Source organism: Dasypus novemcinctus, chromosome 16, assembly GCF_030445035.2.
Source record: "Dasypus novemcinctus isolate mDasNov1 chromosome 16, mDasNov1.1.hap2, whole genome shotgun sequence".
Classification (NCBI taxonomy): Eukaryota; Metazoa; Chordata; class Mammalia; order Cingulata; family Dasypodidae; genus Dasypus; species Dasypus novemcinctus.
In genome coordinates, this window is record NC_080688.1 from 84,612,912 (window position 1) to 84,632,810 (window position 19,899).

Here is a 19,899-nt window from a genome sequence, read left to right on the forward strand (position 1 = left end):
TTTATGATTGTTTGTTCTTCTTGAAAGATTATCCCTTTCACTAATATGTAGTATCTATCTTTGTCTCTCATAATTGTTTTGCATTTAAAGTCTATTTTGTCTGATATTAATATAGTTACTCCTGCCTTTTTTTGATTATTGTTTGCTTGTAAGATTGTTTTTCAGCCATTCACTTTCAACCTCCTTGAATCCCTGGGTCTAAGATGTGTTTCTTGTAGACAGCATATAGGTGGGTTATATTTCCTTATCCAATCTTCTAGTCTGAATCTTTTTTTTTTTTTTTTTTTTTTTTTTTTTTTTTTGCAGCAGGCACATGTTTATTAGAGGGATGTGCAGGGTTGGGCTGGGAGTTGGAGGTGGGGGCTCAGGTGGCCAGGAAGCCCCCATCCATGGGCAGGGTGGCACTTGTGGTCATGCCGCTGTGGTCACTCAGCAGGAAGAGGATGCTGCCCACCACGTTCTCCATCTTGGCAAACCTGCCGAGTGGCATGCAGTCCAGCATGGTCTTGACCTTCTGGGGGTCACTCCAGTTGACTGTGCCCATGGGTGTGCTCACCACTGTGGGGTTTACCACATTGATGCAAATCTTATGTGGCCCGAGCTCCAGGGCCATGGCCTTAGTCAGCATGTCCTGGGCACCCTTGGTGGAACCTGGGAGGAAGGGGAGGAGGGCAAGTGCCAAGCCTGTGGTGGGGAGGGGCAGGGCCCAGCTGGGGCGGGGCTGGGCGTGCCTCACTCACAGTAGATGCTGTGTCTGTCAATGGCATGCTGGGAGGCCTGGCTGGAGATGTTCATGATGGTCCCAGGAGTTCCCCAGGCCACCAAGCCCCTGGCCACAATCTGGGACACCTGCATGACAGCCCACAGGTTCATGTCGAAGGATGTGTCAAACACCTCCTTGGTGATCTCCTGGAAGGGCTGCAGCAGGGCTATGGCAGCGTTGTTAACCAGCAGGTCCATGGGGCCCATGCCACCCAGCTCCTGTTCTGTGGCCTCCCAGTCACCCAGGTCCATGCACACAGTCTTGACGCCCGAGCACTCACAGGCCAGGATGTCCAGGTCAGCCCGGGTGCGGCTCATGGCCATGACCTGCGTGCCCACTGCATGCAGCACCTGGACTATGGCACACCCGATGCTTTTGCCCACACCAGTGACCAACGCCCAGAGGCCCACGAGCCCTGGCTCCATCCAGTCTGAATCTTTGATAGGTGAGTTTAATCCATTGACCTTCAGTGTTATTACTTTCAAGGAATTATTTCTGTTAGCCACATTTTCTTTGGATTTGTGTTTGTCATATTTTGTTTGTTTTTTTCTTCTCTTCTTGTCTTTTTTGTTGGTCTTACACTCTCCTCCAACTCTGCCTCTCCTGTTTTTTTCTTTCTTCCTGCAGAACTCCCTTTAGTGTTTCTTGAAGGGCAGGGTTCTTGTTGGATTACTCTTTTAGTTTCTGTTTATCTGAATATTTTGAGCTCTCCATCATTTTTGAATGCTAGCTTAGCTGGGTATTCTTGGTTGGACATTTTTTTCTTTTAGTACCTTCACTCTATCATACCACTGCCTTCTTGCCTCCATGGTTTCAGATGAGAAATCAACACTGAATCTTATGGAGCCTCCCTTGTATGTGATGGTTCTCTTTTCTCTTGCTGCTTTTAGAATTTTCTCTTTGTCTTGAGCATTGGATAATTTGACAAGTATATGTCTTGGGGTGGGCCTGTTGGGCTTTATGGTGTTTGGGGTGCATTGTGCTTCCTGGACATGTATATCCAACCTTCTCAGTAGATTTGGGAAGTTTTCAGCCATTATTTCCTCCAACACTCCTTCTGTCCCCTTCCCTTCTCTTCTCCTTTTTGGATGCCTATAATACATATGTTTTTGTGTTTTGCATTGTCATTCAGGTCTCTAAGTCCCAGTTGGATTTTTTCTATCTTTTTATCGATCCATTCCACTATCTGTTTGATTTCAGATGTACTGTCTTCCATGTCTCTAATTCTCTCCTCTGCCTCTTCTAATCTGCTGCTATTTGCTGAGAGTGTATTTTTGATTTCTTGAACTATGGTGTTCATCACCATCATATCTGTTATCTTTTTGTGTATGACTGCAATTTCTTCTGTATTCTCTCCAAGTGTTTTCTTCATATTGTTAATTTCCTCCTTTACTTGATTAAATTGGTCTCTAATATATGTTTTGAGAGCTTTAATTACTTGCCTGATGTTTTGCTCCTCTTCCTGGTTTTTAGTTTGTTCATTGGATTCGGCCATGTTTTCCTGATTATTGGTTTGGTTTGTAGTTTTTTGTTGCTGTCTGATCATCATTTTATCTTGAAGAGTTTAGTCAGTTCCTTAGCTTCTTTGTCCAGTCTTGGGGATTAATTAGTTGTTTTTCATGCATAAGTGTTATGTCTTCTCTTTGTCACTTTGTTCTTCTTACTCTATTTTCTTGTTCACTTTGAAGGAAAATATTAGGGCCAGGGAAAGCAAAATGAGTAAGAAAAGAAAATGTATAAAGTAGTATTGGTAGTAAATGCTAACAGAGCAACAATGTAAAATCTAGGAGAATGGATATTAGGCTCATGTAAGTTGTGTAGAGTTATAGCAGTAAGTAGAGTACATATAATGAGATAGTCAACTGAATATGGGGAGGAATATAGTATGAATTAAAAGCCCAGTGTTTTCATGGGAGAAGGAAAGAGAAAAGAAAGACAATAATATCAAGAGTGGATAAAAGACAGAAAACAGAACAAAGGTATTAGAAATAAAAAGTCAGACAATTTGGGGGCCAAAGAAAGGGAGGTGGAATGTAAGAGAAACAGTAGATGATGGAGGATAGAAAGATGTAGGGGAAAGGGGATAGTGTAGGTGGGCAAGATCAATACACACAGAAAAGAGGAAATGGAGGATGAGGAAACAGCAAATGTAAAGTGCTCCCTGCAGCATCTATTATATAAAGAAAATAAAATAAAAGAAGAAAAGAGAAAAAAACAGAGAGAAAAAAGGGGGGCAAAGAAAGGAGTGGGGGGAGACAAGCAAGAAAAAGAAAAAGAGAAAAAAACTAAATAAATGAAAAAGGACTCGGGGGATAAAACAGGAGAAAAGACCAGGAGACAATGCAATAGTAGCAACTATGACCAAAAAAAAAAAAAAAAAAAAAAAAGAACCAACGTTTCAAGCTAGGAATCCTCTTTGCAGTTAAATAAAACACTTAGGGATCTGACCTTCCCCCTTTCTCCCTTCTTCACTTCTCTTTCTCCCAGGGCAGCAGAAAGCTGCCTGAGAGGTCCGGTATGAGATTCAAGAGGGTCCTTGTTGAACCAACTCAACAAAGAAGGCTATGACTCTTTATTTCCAGAAACCCCAAATATGCTATTGGAAGCTTGGATAGCATGTCCTACAGTCCCTCCACCTTAGGTGTGCTAGGGGAGATCTAATTGATTTTCTGACTCCACTTTCTCCCAGACCAAGTTTCCTATCCCAGGATGTTTAGGTAAATTGGGCTTTCTCAGCAGATTCGCCTCTCCTTTCTTCCCACTCTCCCCAAGTCAGCTGGTATGTTCCTCCAAGCTCAAGGAGAAAACAAAACAAAACAAAACAGAAAAAAACAAAAAACATGGAGGGCTAGGGTAATCAAGGACCTCAGACGGACCTCAGGGCACAGTGGATTCAGTAATGGGAAGTCCGTGATATTGTAGACTCAAGGTGTGTGAGTCTCTGGAGCATGGGCTACCAGGATTTAGAGAATACACACCTGAGAACCATGCATCCACGGGGTTTGGGAACACTGCAGCACAACAAAGATTTCAGGGATCGCCGCGCCGGGCTGCCAGCCCTAGCTGGAGGGGTTCCACCTCCAACTTCTGACCTCCATGTCAGAAACCCAAAATTCCACCTCTTGCAAGAATCTCTTCTGTCACTGTCTCACTAAATTGACATCCAGACACCTCCTGCCCTGCAAGCCCCCGAAACAGACTGGTCCAGCAGGACTCCGACCCTACTCAGTCGCTTCTTTGCAGGAGAGATTATGAGGTGCACTCACTCAGACGCCATCTTGCCCCACCTCAAAGCCTTTTTAGTTAAGCAAATAAGAAGCTACAGAAAATTTGGAAGTACAGTACAAAGAACATTTATGCAGAACCATGTGGGAGAATGTTACTGAACATGTGCCCCATCAGCCCCAAATACTTTAGTGTACCTATCTATAAGCAAAGACATTCGCCAACATTTCCCCTATATAAACATCAAAACTGGGAAATTAGCCTTGGTTCATTTCTACCAGTTAATATTTGAGCCCCATTCAAGTTCTTCCAGTTGTCCCCAAGAATATATTTTATAGCAAAAGGTTCCCATTCAGACTTTTCCTTGACTTTAATATCCTTGATATTTTTGAAGAGGAAAAGCCATTTGTCTTGATGAATGCTTCTCAATTTGGGTTAGTATAGAGTCAGGTCATGAAGCTTTGGCAGGAATATCACAAAATTTTTCTCTTGCTTCCTGCTATATTGTGCATAATTTGTCCTTTTACAGATCATGTTTACTTTGATTGCTTGATTAATGAAATGCTGATCTAGATTTTGCATTGAAGTTACTCTTTTTCCCTTTGAAATTAGGAATTATTTCATAGGGAGTATTCTGAAATTATGTAAAAACCCAATCCTTATCAATCTTCCCATTTATTCATGTATTTGTTTATACCTGAATAACCCCATGATTTCCCATTGTTTTAGTTGGCTATATTGCATTAATATTTAATTAATTAAGTTATATATCCATTTAGTTAATTCGTTTATAGTTATATTGAACTATAATTGACAAGCAATAAATTGTCCAAATTTATTGAATATAGTTGTTGGAAGATAATTTTCCATGGGTCCCTTTCATTTCTGCATTTGTTATAAAAGGGCAGTGACACCTTTTCTTCCAGACATTCTTGTCAAGGATGTTTGTATACCACATAGCCTTGGGAGATAGAGTAGGGTGTCACTCTGAGACAGAGAACAAATTTTTTCCTAAGAAGGAAAATAGAGATAATGTTTACCTCTGTGAAAGACTGGAAGAGTTGCTAGCAGCTGCCTTGGAAAGATAGGGGTTTCCTAAACTCAAGGTCCCTCAGCTTTGACACAGCCCCCAATCTTGACAACATTTACTGCTCCCTTGTATGGAGACCCACCTCAACCTTCCTGGCTCTGACACTCCACACTAGACCCCCCCCTCTCTGAAGAAGGTCTTGCTATCCTGAGCACTGCCTTGTAGCTTCTGCTTGCCTCCTGATGAGAATTTTCTCTCTACTCGGCCTGAGCTCTGAAATACCATGCCAGCCCACTACTTCACATTGACAAATCTCACTATGTTCAGATTTTGACAACCAATACTGTACAACTTCCACATGTGAATACCCTTCTCAACCCAATTTGTTGCTGATTTCCAAAGCTAGTATAGACTCTCGGCCCAAGTGTCTTCATTATCCTGATCAGGTTCTGACATTGAAAACTAGATTACTACTTTTGAGGATATTCCTTTGGACATGCCATGCCAGGTCATTCTCACCATTTTGGACACTCACACTGTCTCTGGGATCCTACAGATCGCACACACACAAACACACACACAAAATGGACACTTAACATTGATGTGTCCTACCAAATGATGTGTCCCTTCATGAAGGGAAGAAAAAAAGGTGAAGATAAAGAAGTGGCAGAGGATGATAAAGAGCTAGAATAAAATCCTTAAAATGTCTGAAGCCTAGATTTTTATATCCAGCACAATGTATTTCAAATATGAAGATAAATTTAAGATGTTTTCAAGTAAAAGTTGAGATAATTTTCCACTATCACATTTTCATTGCAAGAAATAGTGATGGGAGTTATGCCACTAAAGAAAACAATTTTATCTGAAAGCATAGACCTAGATTTAGAGAAGTAATATAAGTATTAATTAAAGTAGACGACAATTAGTAAAAGGTGTGCATTATAATTTCTAGATAAACAACAAAAATAATTTAAAAATGTGTGTTGTTTTCTTTTGCTGCTGTAATATATTACCACTTTATGTTTATGTTTTGCTGTTATAACATATTCCCACTTTATGTAACTTTAAACAACAAACATTATTATCTTACTATTCTGTAGCCCAGAAGTCCAGTGTGGGTCTCACCAAGCTAAAATCAAGGTGTTGGCATCATGATCATTTCTGGAGACATCAGAGGATGCTTCTCCTATTCATTTGGCTTGACAGAATTCAGTCCCTTGTGACTGCAGAACTGAAATCTCCACAACTTGCTGGCTGTAAACTGAGAGAAATTCCAACGTTCAAGAGGTTACCACAGTCCATGCCTTATGGCCCCTTTCTTCATCTTCAAACTAGCAATTGTAAATCGAGTCCTTCTCAAATGACATCTCTCTGATCTACTCTTCTGCCTCTCTCTTCCACTACTGACAGTTTGTGTGGTTAGATTGGGCCCACCCGGACAATATAGGATTTCTCTGTCAAGACCCATAATTTTAATCATATTTTCAATGTTCCCCTTGTCATGCAAGGTAATATATTCACAGCTTCCTTGGTCTATGACAGGATGCTACGTAGTGCCATTATTCTGTATGCCACAGCAAGTATAATTAAGGTGATAATATAAAGGGAAACATGAAATAATAAAAACATGTGATTAAGCTTAAAGGAAGATTTAAAAGGTGAAATACAATAAAGAAGTGTAAAGAACAAATACAATGCAAATCAAAGAGAGAAGACCAAAACCTCAATGCAAAGAGAAACTACATTAAATATGAATGTGTGTATTCAATAAATTGATTTAATATTTTCTAGTTTATAAAAGAATTTTATGCCAAGATGAGCTCACTAATGAAACTTTTTAAACCTTTAGAGGAAAATGAAAACAGTTTTTAACTTGGAAAAAAAATGTTTCCAGGACATTTACATACAGGGTAAGGACTTTCCTGCTTATTTTATGTGGGAGGTATCATAATATTGGAAATATTAAAAGAAAATAAGTCAATATATCTCATAAAACTAGGTCAAAAATTCCTAAGGGGAAAATCATATGAATTGTATATAAAATGGATGGTTTGTCATGGTTAATGAGGTATTTTCAGGGATGTAATGTTGCTTTTACAGACAACACCATTCAACATAAATCAATACATTAAGAGAATATGTGAAAAAATACATGATCTGCTCAATAAAAGCAGAAAAAATACTTAATAATAATACCCAGCAATTTCAAACTAATAATTCTCATTGAACACTAAATAGAATAGAATATTTTAAAACTGATATAAGGTAACTACAAAAATGTAACTAACATTCAAAATCAGTGCTAAAATATTGAATATTTTCCTCTGAGTTTGAGACTGCTAAGATGACCATAATCAGCATTTCTATTTGGCATGGTATTGGAGTCATGGTCAAAACAGTCAAGGGAAAGACAAGTAAAAAGCATAAAGATTGTGGTATTCATATATGAATGAATATTACACCAAAACAAAAACAATGAATATGCAGTAACATGGATGACTCTCACAGAAAATAATATTGAACTCAGGAAGCCAGAAACTAAAGAGACTAAGCACTATTATTCTGTTAATATGATGTTCAAGTACAAGCCAGTCTAATCTATAAAGATAGATATCAAAGTATTGTATATATTAATTGTGAAGGCTCTAAGAAGAAGCTTGCTGTGGTGATAGAAATGGTCTGTATCTACCCATTTAGTGGCTGAAATGAAGTGAAAAATTATCATCCATTAAATTCGTATTCTGCTCACTTCTGTTTTTGCACTGAGTCTCGTGTCAGCAGCACACAATTTTAAACACTTTTATTTTATAATGACAATGACATAGTTTCCCTCTAAGTAGAATGGAGGTAAGAACTTGAAAGTTCAGAGGGAAAAACGTAGGGCCATAGAGAGTGATTTCATGTCAAAGTGGGGCTGAGGGAGATTGTTATTTTAATCAGGGTAGTAAGAAAAGGCTCTTAGCTTACCAAGAGTCTATCTTGAACATAATACTTAATGATAAACTACAATATAGCAATATGGTTAATGTTTTGCTGTGCAATTTCACATTTCAAGTTGTGAAAGTTAAGTATATAGGAATTAATCATGCCCCATAATTCTATTAGATGCCCAGTCTAAATATTTTAATATTTTAGCTACTCATCTAGAGAATATTCATATATTAATCAAATATTTATGTCTTATCTCATGACCAGAGACTCCTAAGTCTGTGCAAGATATTTCAAAATTGCTATAAAGGGCAAAACGATGGTTTAAGTAATATAAAGTACCCTGTGGGGACAAATTCCTTCTTGCAGTTGCATTTTGACAAGAGTTTTCCTTCCTTAATATCTAGTTGTAAGCATTGGTGGCAAACATATGTTTCCTCTGGAACTGTTTTGTATAGGCATATCAGGGAGAAGCGTTTGAGGTCTAGGCTTGAGAGTCTTTTCTAGCACATCCTAAATATCCAGGAAGTTCAGTAAAATCAAATGAGTAAGCCATTATCATTAGATTATAAATGAGAGGAATTAAATCCCCTACCTCTTGGGCTATCCTTATTATTAAGGAATCTGTGGGATTTAGGTAAAATGTATATGTACATAAATATATTTTTAAATATTCAAAATACTACAATAGTAATAATATATTTTATTATACTAATAATACTAATATGCTACTGTTTATATTTACTAAGATCACTAATACACATTTTAACATACAATAGTAATTCATATAATTTTAACTAATATATAATAGAATATATGTAATAATACTAATATTATTTAAATATTAGTACTATTTTATGTTTTGAGTGTGTCATTTCTTTCCTGATTGTGTAAGAAACATATATTTAGAATATTTTGATTATATAAACCCAAAGCACACATGAATTTGAATAGAACTCTGATCAGCAAGAAACAAGATATTTGTTAGCATGCCAGGTTTGGTTAGCTGCAAGGCTACTAAAACAGAGCAAATAAACATATCGTGAAGCTTAAAGTATCTATTCCAGGTCTTTTATACCAAGAAGGATGTATAGTAAGCTTAAAGGATAGCATAGAATATTTTCTGGTCCATTTGAATCACAAAGAGCACATCTCCGAACTCTGGAAAGTCCTGGCGAGCCTGACAGCCTTGGAAAGTCACACTGTGAGGCGTGAACCAGGGCTGCACTAGCTGTCGCTTCGGGCTGCGCATGCGCCCTTGACATCGCCACTCTTGGAGTACTATTCCTGCCCTGAGTAAGATACATCTTGTATGGTGCATTTCAGTCATGAATACATTTTACTCAGATTTTGAGGGTTTTTTTTTTAAATTGTTTTGCTTTGCTTTAAGAAATCATAGGGACAAAGGGAAGGTCTGATCTTTGGAAATTTGTCGTTTAGATTTCCTCACACGTGAATTTTTACCTTCTTGAAGTGATCGCTTGAAAGCAGAACCTCAACTTCTTTCTCAGTTTCTAAAAACACAGAATGGTTACAAAAACATCTGTGACTTGTAAGAGAACTGGTTGTCTAGAAAATTTTGTAACTGTTTTCCGTAGTTCGGTCGACTTCGTATTTCAGGGTTCAGCTTCCTGGTGTCCTGGGCAGTGGTAATAGTTTCTGGCAAACTCTAGAGACCCCTTGGTTTACTAAAATCAGCGCTCCCAGCCAAGCTTGAGGCGAAAGGATCATAAAACAAACTGGAATGCACTCTGTGCAAACACGACTTGCTGTTTGTATTATTAATCTTTTATGAAGCCAAATCAAATATATACTGTGTAAAGGAAGTAGGGGTGTGTGTTTCCTCGTAGGTAAAATCAGGGTGAGAAGGCAGTGGTAGAAAGGCCACGCATGGCATCAGGTGACTGTCCTAAAATCTGTGTCTCCAATTGTAAATAACTTCAGTTCTTCGAGCCTTAGTTTCCTTAATCGTAAAATGAGAGAATAAATCCCTTAACTTATCCAGTGGTTCTAAGGGTTCACGAAGATAACGTCAGGTGCTCACAGCAGTGCCTTGGGTATGGCTATGTTCAGGGAAGAAATTATTTTACTGGACAGATGAGCTGAAAACAAGTACTTTTTAAAGGGGATTAGAAGCCTTCTGCATACGTTTAGTTAATCTTAAAAAAATGCAGAGAATTTAAGGCAGAATCAGCCTTTGGTTCTGTCATTGATTGCTGATTCCTTATTCACATGCTCAACTATATATGATTTCATAAAAATCCTATGCCTTTCGACTGCCTTAATTCTATGGGCCCAGATAAGATACTTTGGGGCAAATACATGTAAGTAAACCCCAAAGGAGGGGTCCTGAACCCTGCATTAGATCAGAATTGGACATGATAGGGTCTTATAAATTATTGGCTGAGGATTGTTTAGTGAGAAAACATATGTCCTAACATCTTAAAGATCTTAACTGTTGGATCAGAGAAATAGGATTTCTAACACGGACTTATGCCCTGCTAAATGAAGATGAAGAGATACTATCAAAAATGTTATTTTCATGTAGCTATGTCTTCATATTATGGAGCAATTTTTCATTAAAGTTGAATACTACATTATCAAGTGACAAATTTTTTTCATAACTATATCTATAAATGATATGGGCAGAAAAATATAAGTATAGGCTATTTCCCTTTCAAAAATATTCTTAAGAACTGCTTATATTCTTAAGTTTTTCACCCATTCACTATTGAAATATGCTTGCACTAACTTGCTCATGGCTTTATACGTAAGAGAGGCAAATGCTTCCCAGAGGTTCAGGTTCAGGGCCACCCAGTAAAGAAAAGAAAATTAAAAAGTAAATCCAAATTCATTGATTTTTTTTCTTCCTGGATTATATCAACTAGATTCAATGACCTCCACTCATTTTCTTTTGTTCCACAAATATCTACATGCCATTTTTGAACTTACATAGTAAAATATAACATACAACATGTAATATAAAATATGTGTAATGGCCTTCTCAAAATAATTACAACTTAATTATAATCTGGAATAAAATAAAGACTATATTAAAATATTTTAATACAAGATACATGACATGATGGTATATAACTCTCTGTTAAAATGGAAAATACATAAAAGTAATATTATTTAGTTGAACAATACATGTGATACACTATTTTAATTATTGAAACAAGTGGAAATAAAGATTTGACAACCATTATAATTTGACTTCAAGCACATATTTGGCTTTATAATCCCCAGGGAATATTTACTTTTCATCGTTACTATTAAGAAAAAGTAAAGATATGAGAAATCGTTATAAGAGTAATGAGCTATTACTTCTGTTCTTTTCTCATAGATTTCAAGTCTAGTAGAAAGAAGGTTTTTAAGTACAATGAGACAAAACATTGAATTGTGATTTACTTCCAGTCAAAAACATTTCTTTGTGACTTGTAAGAGAACTGGGTGTCTAGAAAAAGTTTTATAACTGTTTTCAGTAGGTCAGCCCACCAATGTCATCAGGAGGCCGACTTTGTATTTTAGGGTTCAGCTTCCTGGTGTCCTGAGTAATGGAAAGAGTTTCTGGCAAACTCTAGAGAGACACTTGAATTGCTAGAAAACAGCGCTCCCAGCCAAGCAAAAGCCTCTACTTTCTGCAAGAGTGGCCTCTAAACTTTTGGGACAGTTAGAGAATCACATCCAGAGGAAGGAGAATTAAAATGGGCCAAATCAATAAACCTCAAGCTTCTTTTAATGTAAACTTCTAAGACACCAAAAAAAAGTAGTGTGTACGAGTAAATGAAAAGATAACTGATTTGAGACCCTCAACTGATTCGAGGGCATGAACCCAGTGTTTGTTCAATTTGGTTTATTCCTAAATAATGAAATTATTCCTTTTTGCCACTTTATGGGGCCATCAGGGAGAGCAAAGATAAATGCAAATGTTAAATTGATCATGTATCAAAATTATATGTATCTAATATATTTTTATTCTCTTTTCTATCTTAACCCAATCATCATGAAAAGTGGCAATTATATCTACCACTAAAAGTGTGCTTTATGGACTAATCTCATTGCCCTTATTCCATTTTGCTCAATGTTTCTCGATGCAAGTAGGAAGTGGGAGATACACCTGGATTCAGTAGCCATAGATAAACTAGCAACAGGAGAGTGAAGTAACATAACCATTGTTGCAGCAGAGAAGAATCCACCTGATGTGTGCTCAATGACATTCTCAGGAGCACTTTCCATGGAACAGCACTGGGCAGAGGATGGATTGTAGTCAGTGGAGCAGGAAGAGTTCTGTGCCACTGGACATCAGAGCTGAAGTGTTCTCTTTTTGTCTGTTCAAGGAACTGCATTTTAAGAGGTGCTTAGAGACACAAGAAAACATCCAGAGTCGAATGATTACAATTTAGAAGGATTCAAAATGCTGGGGGGAGGGAGAGGGGGAGAGAGTGAGTGTAGGAAAAGAAACTGAGAATATTCTGGTTGGAGGGAAAAGAAACTGAGAATATTCTGGTTGGAGGAAAAAGACAATAGAGATCCTGGAACCTGGAAAGGTAGAGGGGACAGGGTTTGTTGACCTATTAAGGGATCTCAAAGGAAGAGGTATTTGATTTGCGATTGACAGATGGTGGAGGCAATTTTTAGCTATTGGGAATTAAATATTTCAGTAAGAACATGAAGAAAGTCATAGTAATATTTTGAAAATGTAACATATTTAAAGAATTGAAAGTGGTTTGGAACAGCTAGAGAAGATGTCATGGGAAATAGTTATGGTGAGGCTGAAAACCCAGGGGATATCAGATTGTGAAACCACAGAATTTCTGTGGACTGGCCTTTAGAAAGTAAATTTTAGAGAAATATGAATTATAAGTGTGTATTCTTAATTAAAGGTAATAATAAGTAGATTTTCAATAACAAATAGTGGGAGTTATCTCAATACATATGTACCTATGACTAAATGAAACTCTCTATTTGTCCAAAAATTATTTCAAGTAGTACAGTTAAAATTCAGCAAAATAATTTGTTCTGCCAGTTTTGAATTGGTATTAGAAATTGAAACCATTGGTGGGAAGAAATTTGAAGGAAAGCAGCATCTGAAATTGACCATTAAGCTTAACTACAAATGATTCATCAAAATAAATAAAGTGTATAATTCATCAGCGGCACAATAACCATATTAATGACCTATATCCAAAGGACGAAGATTACATGTACTACACGGTTATTGACTTTTCAATTGCTGCTAGATTTATGGATTGTCTAAGCAGATCCAATGAAATCTTATTAAATGTGTTATTGGTGTTAAGTGGATAGGGAAAACAGGAAATTTCATTATGAAGCCTTGAGCTTCGCTAACACAGATTTCCTTCCGCATAAAGAAATAAACCCATGCTATTTTGAGGAAACAACAATATATTTTTGAAAAACCAAAAGCAAAGAAAATATATGTTCAGAACACTAAACACTAAACACTGTCCAGTCGACAAAGGGATTCTAAAATGTATATCTTCTAATATGCTTCAGGCTCTTACATGTGAAAACATAATTAGCATAGTTTACATGACGTAGATATAAACTAATGCCTATATTTATAAGTAGAAAAATTCTTAGGATGTATATAAATGCTCTATAGAAATACGTATTATTGCTAATGAAATTATCCAAAGCAAATTTGTAATTAGTACTTAAACATACCCTATTATGTGGTTTTTAATCAAGGAAAATGTTTATTTCTATGAAATTTATATAAAAATAGTCATTTTAAATTTATTTAAATTGTGATTTCAAAATATTCAATTTAATAAAATGTGAGTGAATCGTTTTATAAATGTTCGAGTAAATATTACTTATAAATCGTTTTCATTTGCAAAAGCTGCCAAAAACAATATACCAGAAATGGGTTGGCTTCTACAGTGGGGGTTATTAGGTTAAAAGTTTACAGTTCTAAGGCTGTGAAAGTGTCCAAATCAAGGCATCATCAGGCTGTGCTTTCTCACTAAAGACCCACAGGTGGAGACACCTGCTGGTTTCTTCCTTCTCTCCCCGGCTTTGTTTCAGCTTCCGGCTTCCTCTCTCCTGTGTTCCGTGGATTCTAGCTCCTTCCTCTTGTGGCTTCCTTTCTCCACTCCTGTAGCATTTTATCTGTCATTTTATGGGGCTTCTTCTCTGTATTTATCCCATTTATAAAGAACTCCAGTAAGAGGATTGAGACCCACCCTGGGTCAAGCCCAGCTGAAGTAATCTAATCAAAAGGAAGGTCCCACCTGCAACAGTTTAAACCCATGGGAATGGATTATCTCCAAGGACATGATCTTTTCTGGTGTTCATAGATGCCTCAACCTACCACATATGTCAATATTCAAATAGGATAAAGCAACCAGGACAGAGAGTGTACATAAAAAGAGGAAGCTGAGTAAGCAGCATTAAATCTGAATACTTATATGTGTACAAACAGTGAGACCCACTTCCAAAATAATTATTGCAGGGCGATTTCTAATTATACCACTAACTGTCAGGGATCTGGACTTGTTTGATCACTGCTTTAAAACAATTCCATGGTATATTCATTTGCTATGTGGACAATAGTCTAAATCCCATCTTTTACTTAAGGCAAATGACTAAAATATTTGGGTTAACCATTGCATTAAAAAATCCTTTATCCTTAGTTCCCAGGTACTTCATGCAGACTCATGCATTAGCCTGACTTACTCCTATGAAAGTGGAGGATAGACCACAAGTTCAAGGAATTTTTATGGAAGAGCAAAGATGATGAGACTATTTTATGAAAAACTGGTCAGTTTGTGGAGCAAGTTGCCATGTTGTGCATCACAGGAACACAGGTTCAGGCACATCAGAAACTTTCAGCAAATGGCACAGCACAAAGGATCCTAAAGAGTGGGGAAAGAGACCCCTGCATGACCAGTCTCCTGGGGAGGCCAAACTGCTCAGGTCAGCATGGGTGGATGGTAGCTCCTCCATCCCAACTTCCTGTGGGAGGAAAGAGGCCAATCTGTGCTGCCTGGGGTGGGGGGCTGGAAGGGAGGGAGGCTATACATCCCAGAGGGAGCAATACCACTGAGAATTCCTGAGAATTCCGTCTGGATGAGGAGCTGGGGCTTCTTGTCCCTGGCTTGTCCCTGGTTTCTGGACTTTCATTAGAGCTAATATCTCCCCACTCCCTGCTGCAAAATGGAACACACTGAAACATCTGCCCATGACAGAAAAGGAGGGGGAGGTGAGGGCTGGGACATGGCTGTGCAAGATGTGCCTGTGATTTCCCCAGCAAAGTTGGCAACGGTGGTTACTATTACAATCACATATTATCATGGTCGATATATATTTAATCAAAAAAGTATCACAATCATTCTTCCTTTATTTTTACTGTATCTCAAGTCTAGGAAAACAAAATAATCTTAATTTGTGATTTTCTTTGGGGCTGGAGCAAATAAATGTGTTAATTCTTTCATGATTAATCTAATATTTTCTACCATAGTTTTACTTGCTTATAAACTTTTTAGGTAACCATGTTAAATTGTAGTTTCAATAATTACTTTTATCTATGTTTAATTTATACCATTGATTTTTCACTAAAACCTACCTTCTAATAATCTTTCTATTATAACATTTTATATATCTATATGTCCATATGTACAATTTTTTCCAGAAGTTTAGCTTTTAGAAATTTGAAGCTCAATAAATATTTGCCACAAATAGATTGTTTATGTTACAAACCATATGTGACAACACTGCAAATATAAATGACAAATATACCTTAAAATATCAATTTAAAATAAAGTATTAAGTTATTTCAAATATTGAATCTCTAAAGGCACTGGTATTTTTAACCTAATGCTGCTCTTCTTTCCAATCTAGCACTGACAAGCAAACACATTCTTGGCACTCAATAATTATTTGTAGAATAAGTGAATGGGTAAATAAAAAAAGGCAAATGCTTCTAACGAAGTTAGGCATGTGGTTTTTTGCAAAAATCTAGAACAAGTCACACTCATTATTCAAGTAAGAGTTGCATAAAAAACATAAAATGGCAAATTTAAGCCCTGAAGTCGTGAAGAATACTATTCCAAAGCATCTGCATTTTTAATATGCTTCTTTATTTTGGGCATTAACATTCATTCTCTTTACCCCGGCATATGAAAGCCCAGAGGGTGCCCATGCCTCATTGCTTTAACATATGCTGTTTCAGTTGCTGAAAAGAATATGAGGCAACAGATTTGGGGGAGAAATACAGTTTCTGTCCAGCTGTGATCATAATCATTATCCTGAAAGATCATGCGTGCCCAGAAAAGCTATTTTGAATCTATGTGTCATGATAAGAAGAGGTCATTTTAAAAATATTCTCAGCTCTTGTGGATTGATTATGTCTACGAAATAAGCCTTTTTTGGGAATTCTTAGAATCTCGTTCAGAAACTCAAACGACTTTATGGTAAAGATCAAATTTAAGCACACTGATATAACGTAGTAAAAATTCACTTTCTCTGGTTAAATAATTTAATGAAACATTCAGATAACTGAAAGAAATTCATATAGTGAATGCCAAAATTAATTTAAAATAATGTGGAAGAAAATCCGGGTCTTTAAAAATAGTAGTTTTTCTTTTTAATTAAATAACTTTCTAGATCTCAATTCAATCTGTGAAGCAATCTTAAAATCAAACTCTGACAAAACTGCCCTCATGAGAAACCCACTCAATTATTTCAGACTAACTCTCCTACTATTAAAAACTGGACAAGCTGCACAAAATATTAATAGAGAGAAAAAAATCAGACTTGCGAAGGTAACACAGAGCCAGGAAAGCATGGCTGATATGAGGGGCCAGAGAGGGGAAAGCATGTTTGATGCTGCTAATCCCAATAAAGGAGCTTGTTCATCCACATAGCGTGGAGGGATGTGTACAATCTGAAGAGAGCATTTGGTAACATCCAGTGTTTGTGATGACAAAAGTTGGAAGTTAGGATCCACCAAAGAAGGTAGAATATACCAGAATTTAAGTTGAGAGCCTTGAAGGGCCACACCTTAAAAGTAAAGGTCAACCAAAAATAAAAGTCTCCATAAATAAGGCCCAGTGGAAATGCATGTGTATGTGTGTATGCAACTAATAGTATAGCCTTAATATATGCAAAAGCAAAATTCAACAGAACAGGAAATAGCTGAATCCACAATCACCATTAGAAAAGTTTACATATCTATCTCAGAAATTGATGAAAGAACCAGGAATATGTATCATGATGAATACAGAAAAATTGAATAACATGATTAGCAAAGTTAACCGAATTCCAGATGGAAATTACATATATGGACCAATTCCTTATATTGAATGAGGTTTGCAGTTTAAACAGAACATGCAAAAAACATACAATCTTTCACATGTTCTAGAATATTCACCAAAATATCCAAATGTATGGATGTAAAATGATTCTTGGTGACTTTCAAGGAATCCAATTCATACATATTGTGTATTCTGATCATTATGGACTTAATCTGTAAATTAACTATAGAAAGATCATTTAAAAATATTTGGAAGATATACAATAAATTTTTAAATAGCACATAGATCAAAGAAGAAATCACAATGGAAATAAGAAAATCCTTTAGATGGAAACATTGAAAAAATACGACATACTAAAATGTGTGGGATGAAGTCTTATCCATGCTAAGAAGGAAATTTATAACCTTGAGTACATACAGTATAGAAGCAGAAAGTTTACAAATCAGTGACCTAAACAACAATCTCAAGAAGACAGAAAAGGTAGACCAAATTAAATCCTAAGTGTAAGTTAATGAAATGGAAAGTAGTTATCCAATAAAGGATCAACAAAGCTAAATTGTGGTGCTTTGAAAGATTAGTAAAATTAATAAAATTGTAATGACTGAGATATAAATAAATGGAGAGAAGGCAGAAATTATGAGCATTAGGAATGAAAAAGGGGCCATTATTAGTAAGGCTAGAGACAGTAAAAAATAAGAGGTGCAATGTGACAAATTAATAACAATAAATTTGAAAAGTTTCATGAAGTTGAAAAATTCTTCAAAATATGCAATGCCAAATTTGACCTGAGAAGACATGACACTTTTGATTTCTCTTAAATAAACTGAATCCATAATTAATAACATTTCCACAGTGGAAATCCTGGGCTCAAAGTAATTACTAATACATTTTTCAAAGCACTGAAAGAAATCTATACCTTGAAAACTTTTCCAGAGAAAGAAAAAAAGAAGGAACATACTCCAGCTAATAGGAGTATATAGTATAACATGGATACCGAAGCCACATAAGGGCATTATCAGAAAGGAAAGTTGGAAGCCAATATTTCTTTTTTTTTTTTTTTTGGTTAACATTCCAAACATGTATAACCAATGAACATGCCTACGTTTCTTTATTGGTATTCACTTCAGTAACTTGAATCCACAGATATAAGCAGAATATAAGCAGAAAGTTACAAGTAAACACAGATTATACATGCAAATTTCTTTTCACAAAGGTCACAATGTGCAGGTACATGTTACATGTATTAGAAGCGTGCGTCTAGAATTATGGCCAAATTTTTAAAATGCAGAAATGTAAAATTACATCTTGAAATCCAATATTTCTTATAAATATATATTTTGAAAATAATAAAATATTAGCAAATTTGTTCCAGTAATTCATGTTGGTTTAACATCTGAAAAGAAATCAAAATTATTCTCTAGACTGAGAGAATAAAAGTCACATGATTCTCTCAATAAATGAAGAAAAGCATTTGGAAATATTCAAAATACGTCCATGAAAAAATGCCTAGGAAACCATGAATGAAAGTGACATCACCTGATAAATTATATGTTGAAAAATAAAACTACAGAAAAGCTCATATTCATTCAAGAAACTCCCCCCTGTGTGGAGAATGAGAAAACAATGCATTTGATTACCATTTCTATTCAAGATAGAAGGTTCTAGGTGTTTCCAAAAGGAAATAAAGATGAGGATTGTAAAGGAAAAAATTAAAAGGCCATTGTTCACAGACTGTATGAATATATTGAAAATTCAAAATTATCTACAAATTAAAATTAATAAAGGAGATTTGCCAAATTACTTGTTACAATATACAAAAATTGTGCAGTTTTTCCCCAAATTCCACCCATGCACATCAGTTCAATTATGAAGTCTTTTCATTTCTCCTTATTAAATATCAAAACCAATATTATTTTGATCACTGTGTTTGAAATTGCAAACCACCACTCCCATCTTTATATTTTTAATCTTTTATTCCCAATATATTTTTATTTTTATAGTACATATCACTTTCTAATTTATCATTTATCATTTTTTGTACATATTATGTCTTATATGTTTCTTCCCAAATCCAATTGTGGAAAGGATTCAAATGTGTTCTCTTAACTGATATATCCCAAGCATGTAGAACAGCATCTGGTATAAAACAAATGCTCAGGAAGTGTTATTAGAATATATAGTATATTTCCAAATCTCTCCATCATTATTGTCACTCTTTTGGAAATGAAAAGGTAAATTGCATCCTTAATTGCTAAAAGGTTCTAGACAGAATTCTTTTTTTTTTAAATATCTCTTTACTTGTTTTAATTTGTTTTCAATGTTGTGTCCAGAGCAAATTTCCTGTGATAAAACTCTTATGACAGCATGCTTCTAGGTTGGATGAAGTAGGTTGGGACAGAACAATGCTCCAGTAAAAATAAATGGATGAATAAATAAATGGCCAGGGAAAGTACTAAAAGCTGATATATAAAGGCATCAGATAATTGTAGAAGTAACAAAGAGCAAATGGATTAAAATTTCAGTGTACAGACCATAATATGGAAGTTAGTTGACCATCACCAGAATTTATTTTTCATTTCCCAACCCTCTGTGCTTGGGTTTTGCTTGACGTTGGACTAGAAAGAAACAGCAATGCTTTTACAATTTGCAAAGGGCTAAACTGGAATAGG

The 19,899-nt window shown here is 36.0% G+C and overlaps 1 protein-coding gene across 1 annotated transcript; it reads right to left on the reverse strand.

Annotated features, from left to right (window-relative positions):
• Positions 1-364: 364 nt before the first annotated feature.
• Positions 365-1,188, reverse strand: LOC101432866 (L-xylulose reductase-like). Its single transcript, XM_004477088.2, has 2 exons — positions 741-1,188; positions 365-651 (listed from the first exon to the last, which is right to left on the reverse strand). The coding sequence occupies exons 1-2, from the start codon at positions 1,186-1,188 to the stop codon at positions 365-367; spliced, it is 735 nt and encodes a 244-aa protein (XP_004477145.2).
• Positions 1,189-19,899: the final 18,711 nt, after the last annotated feature.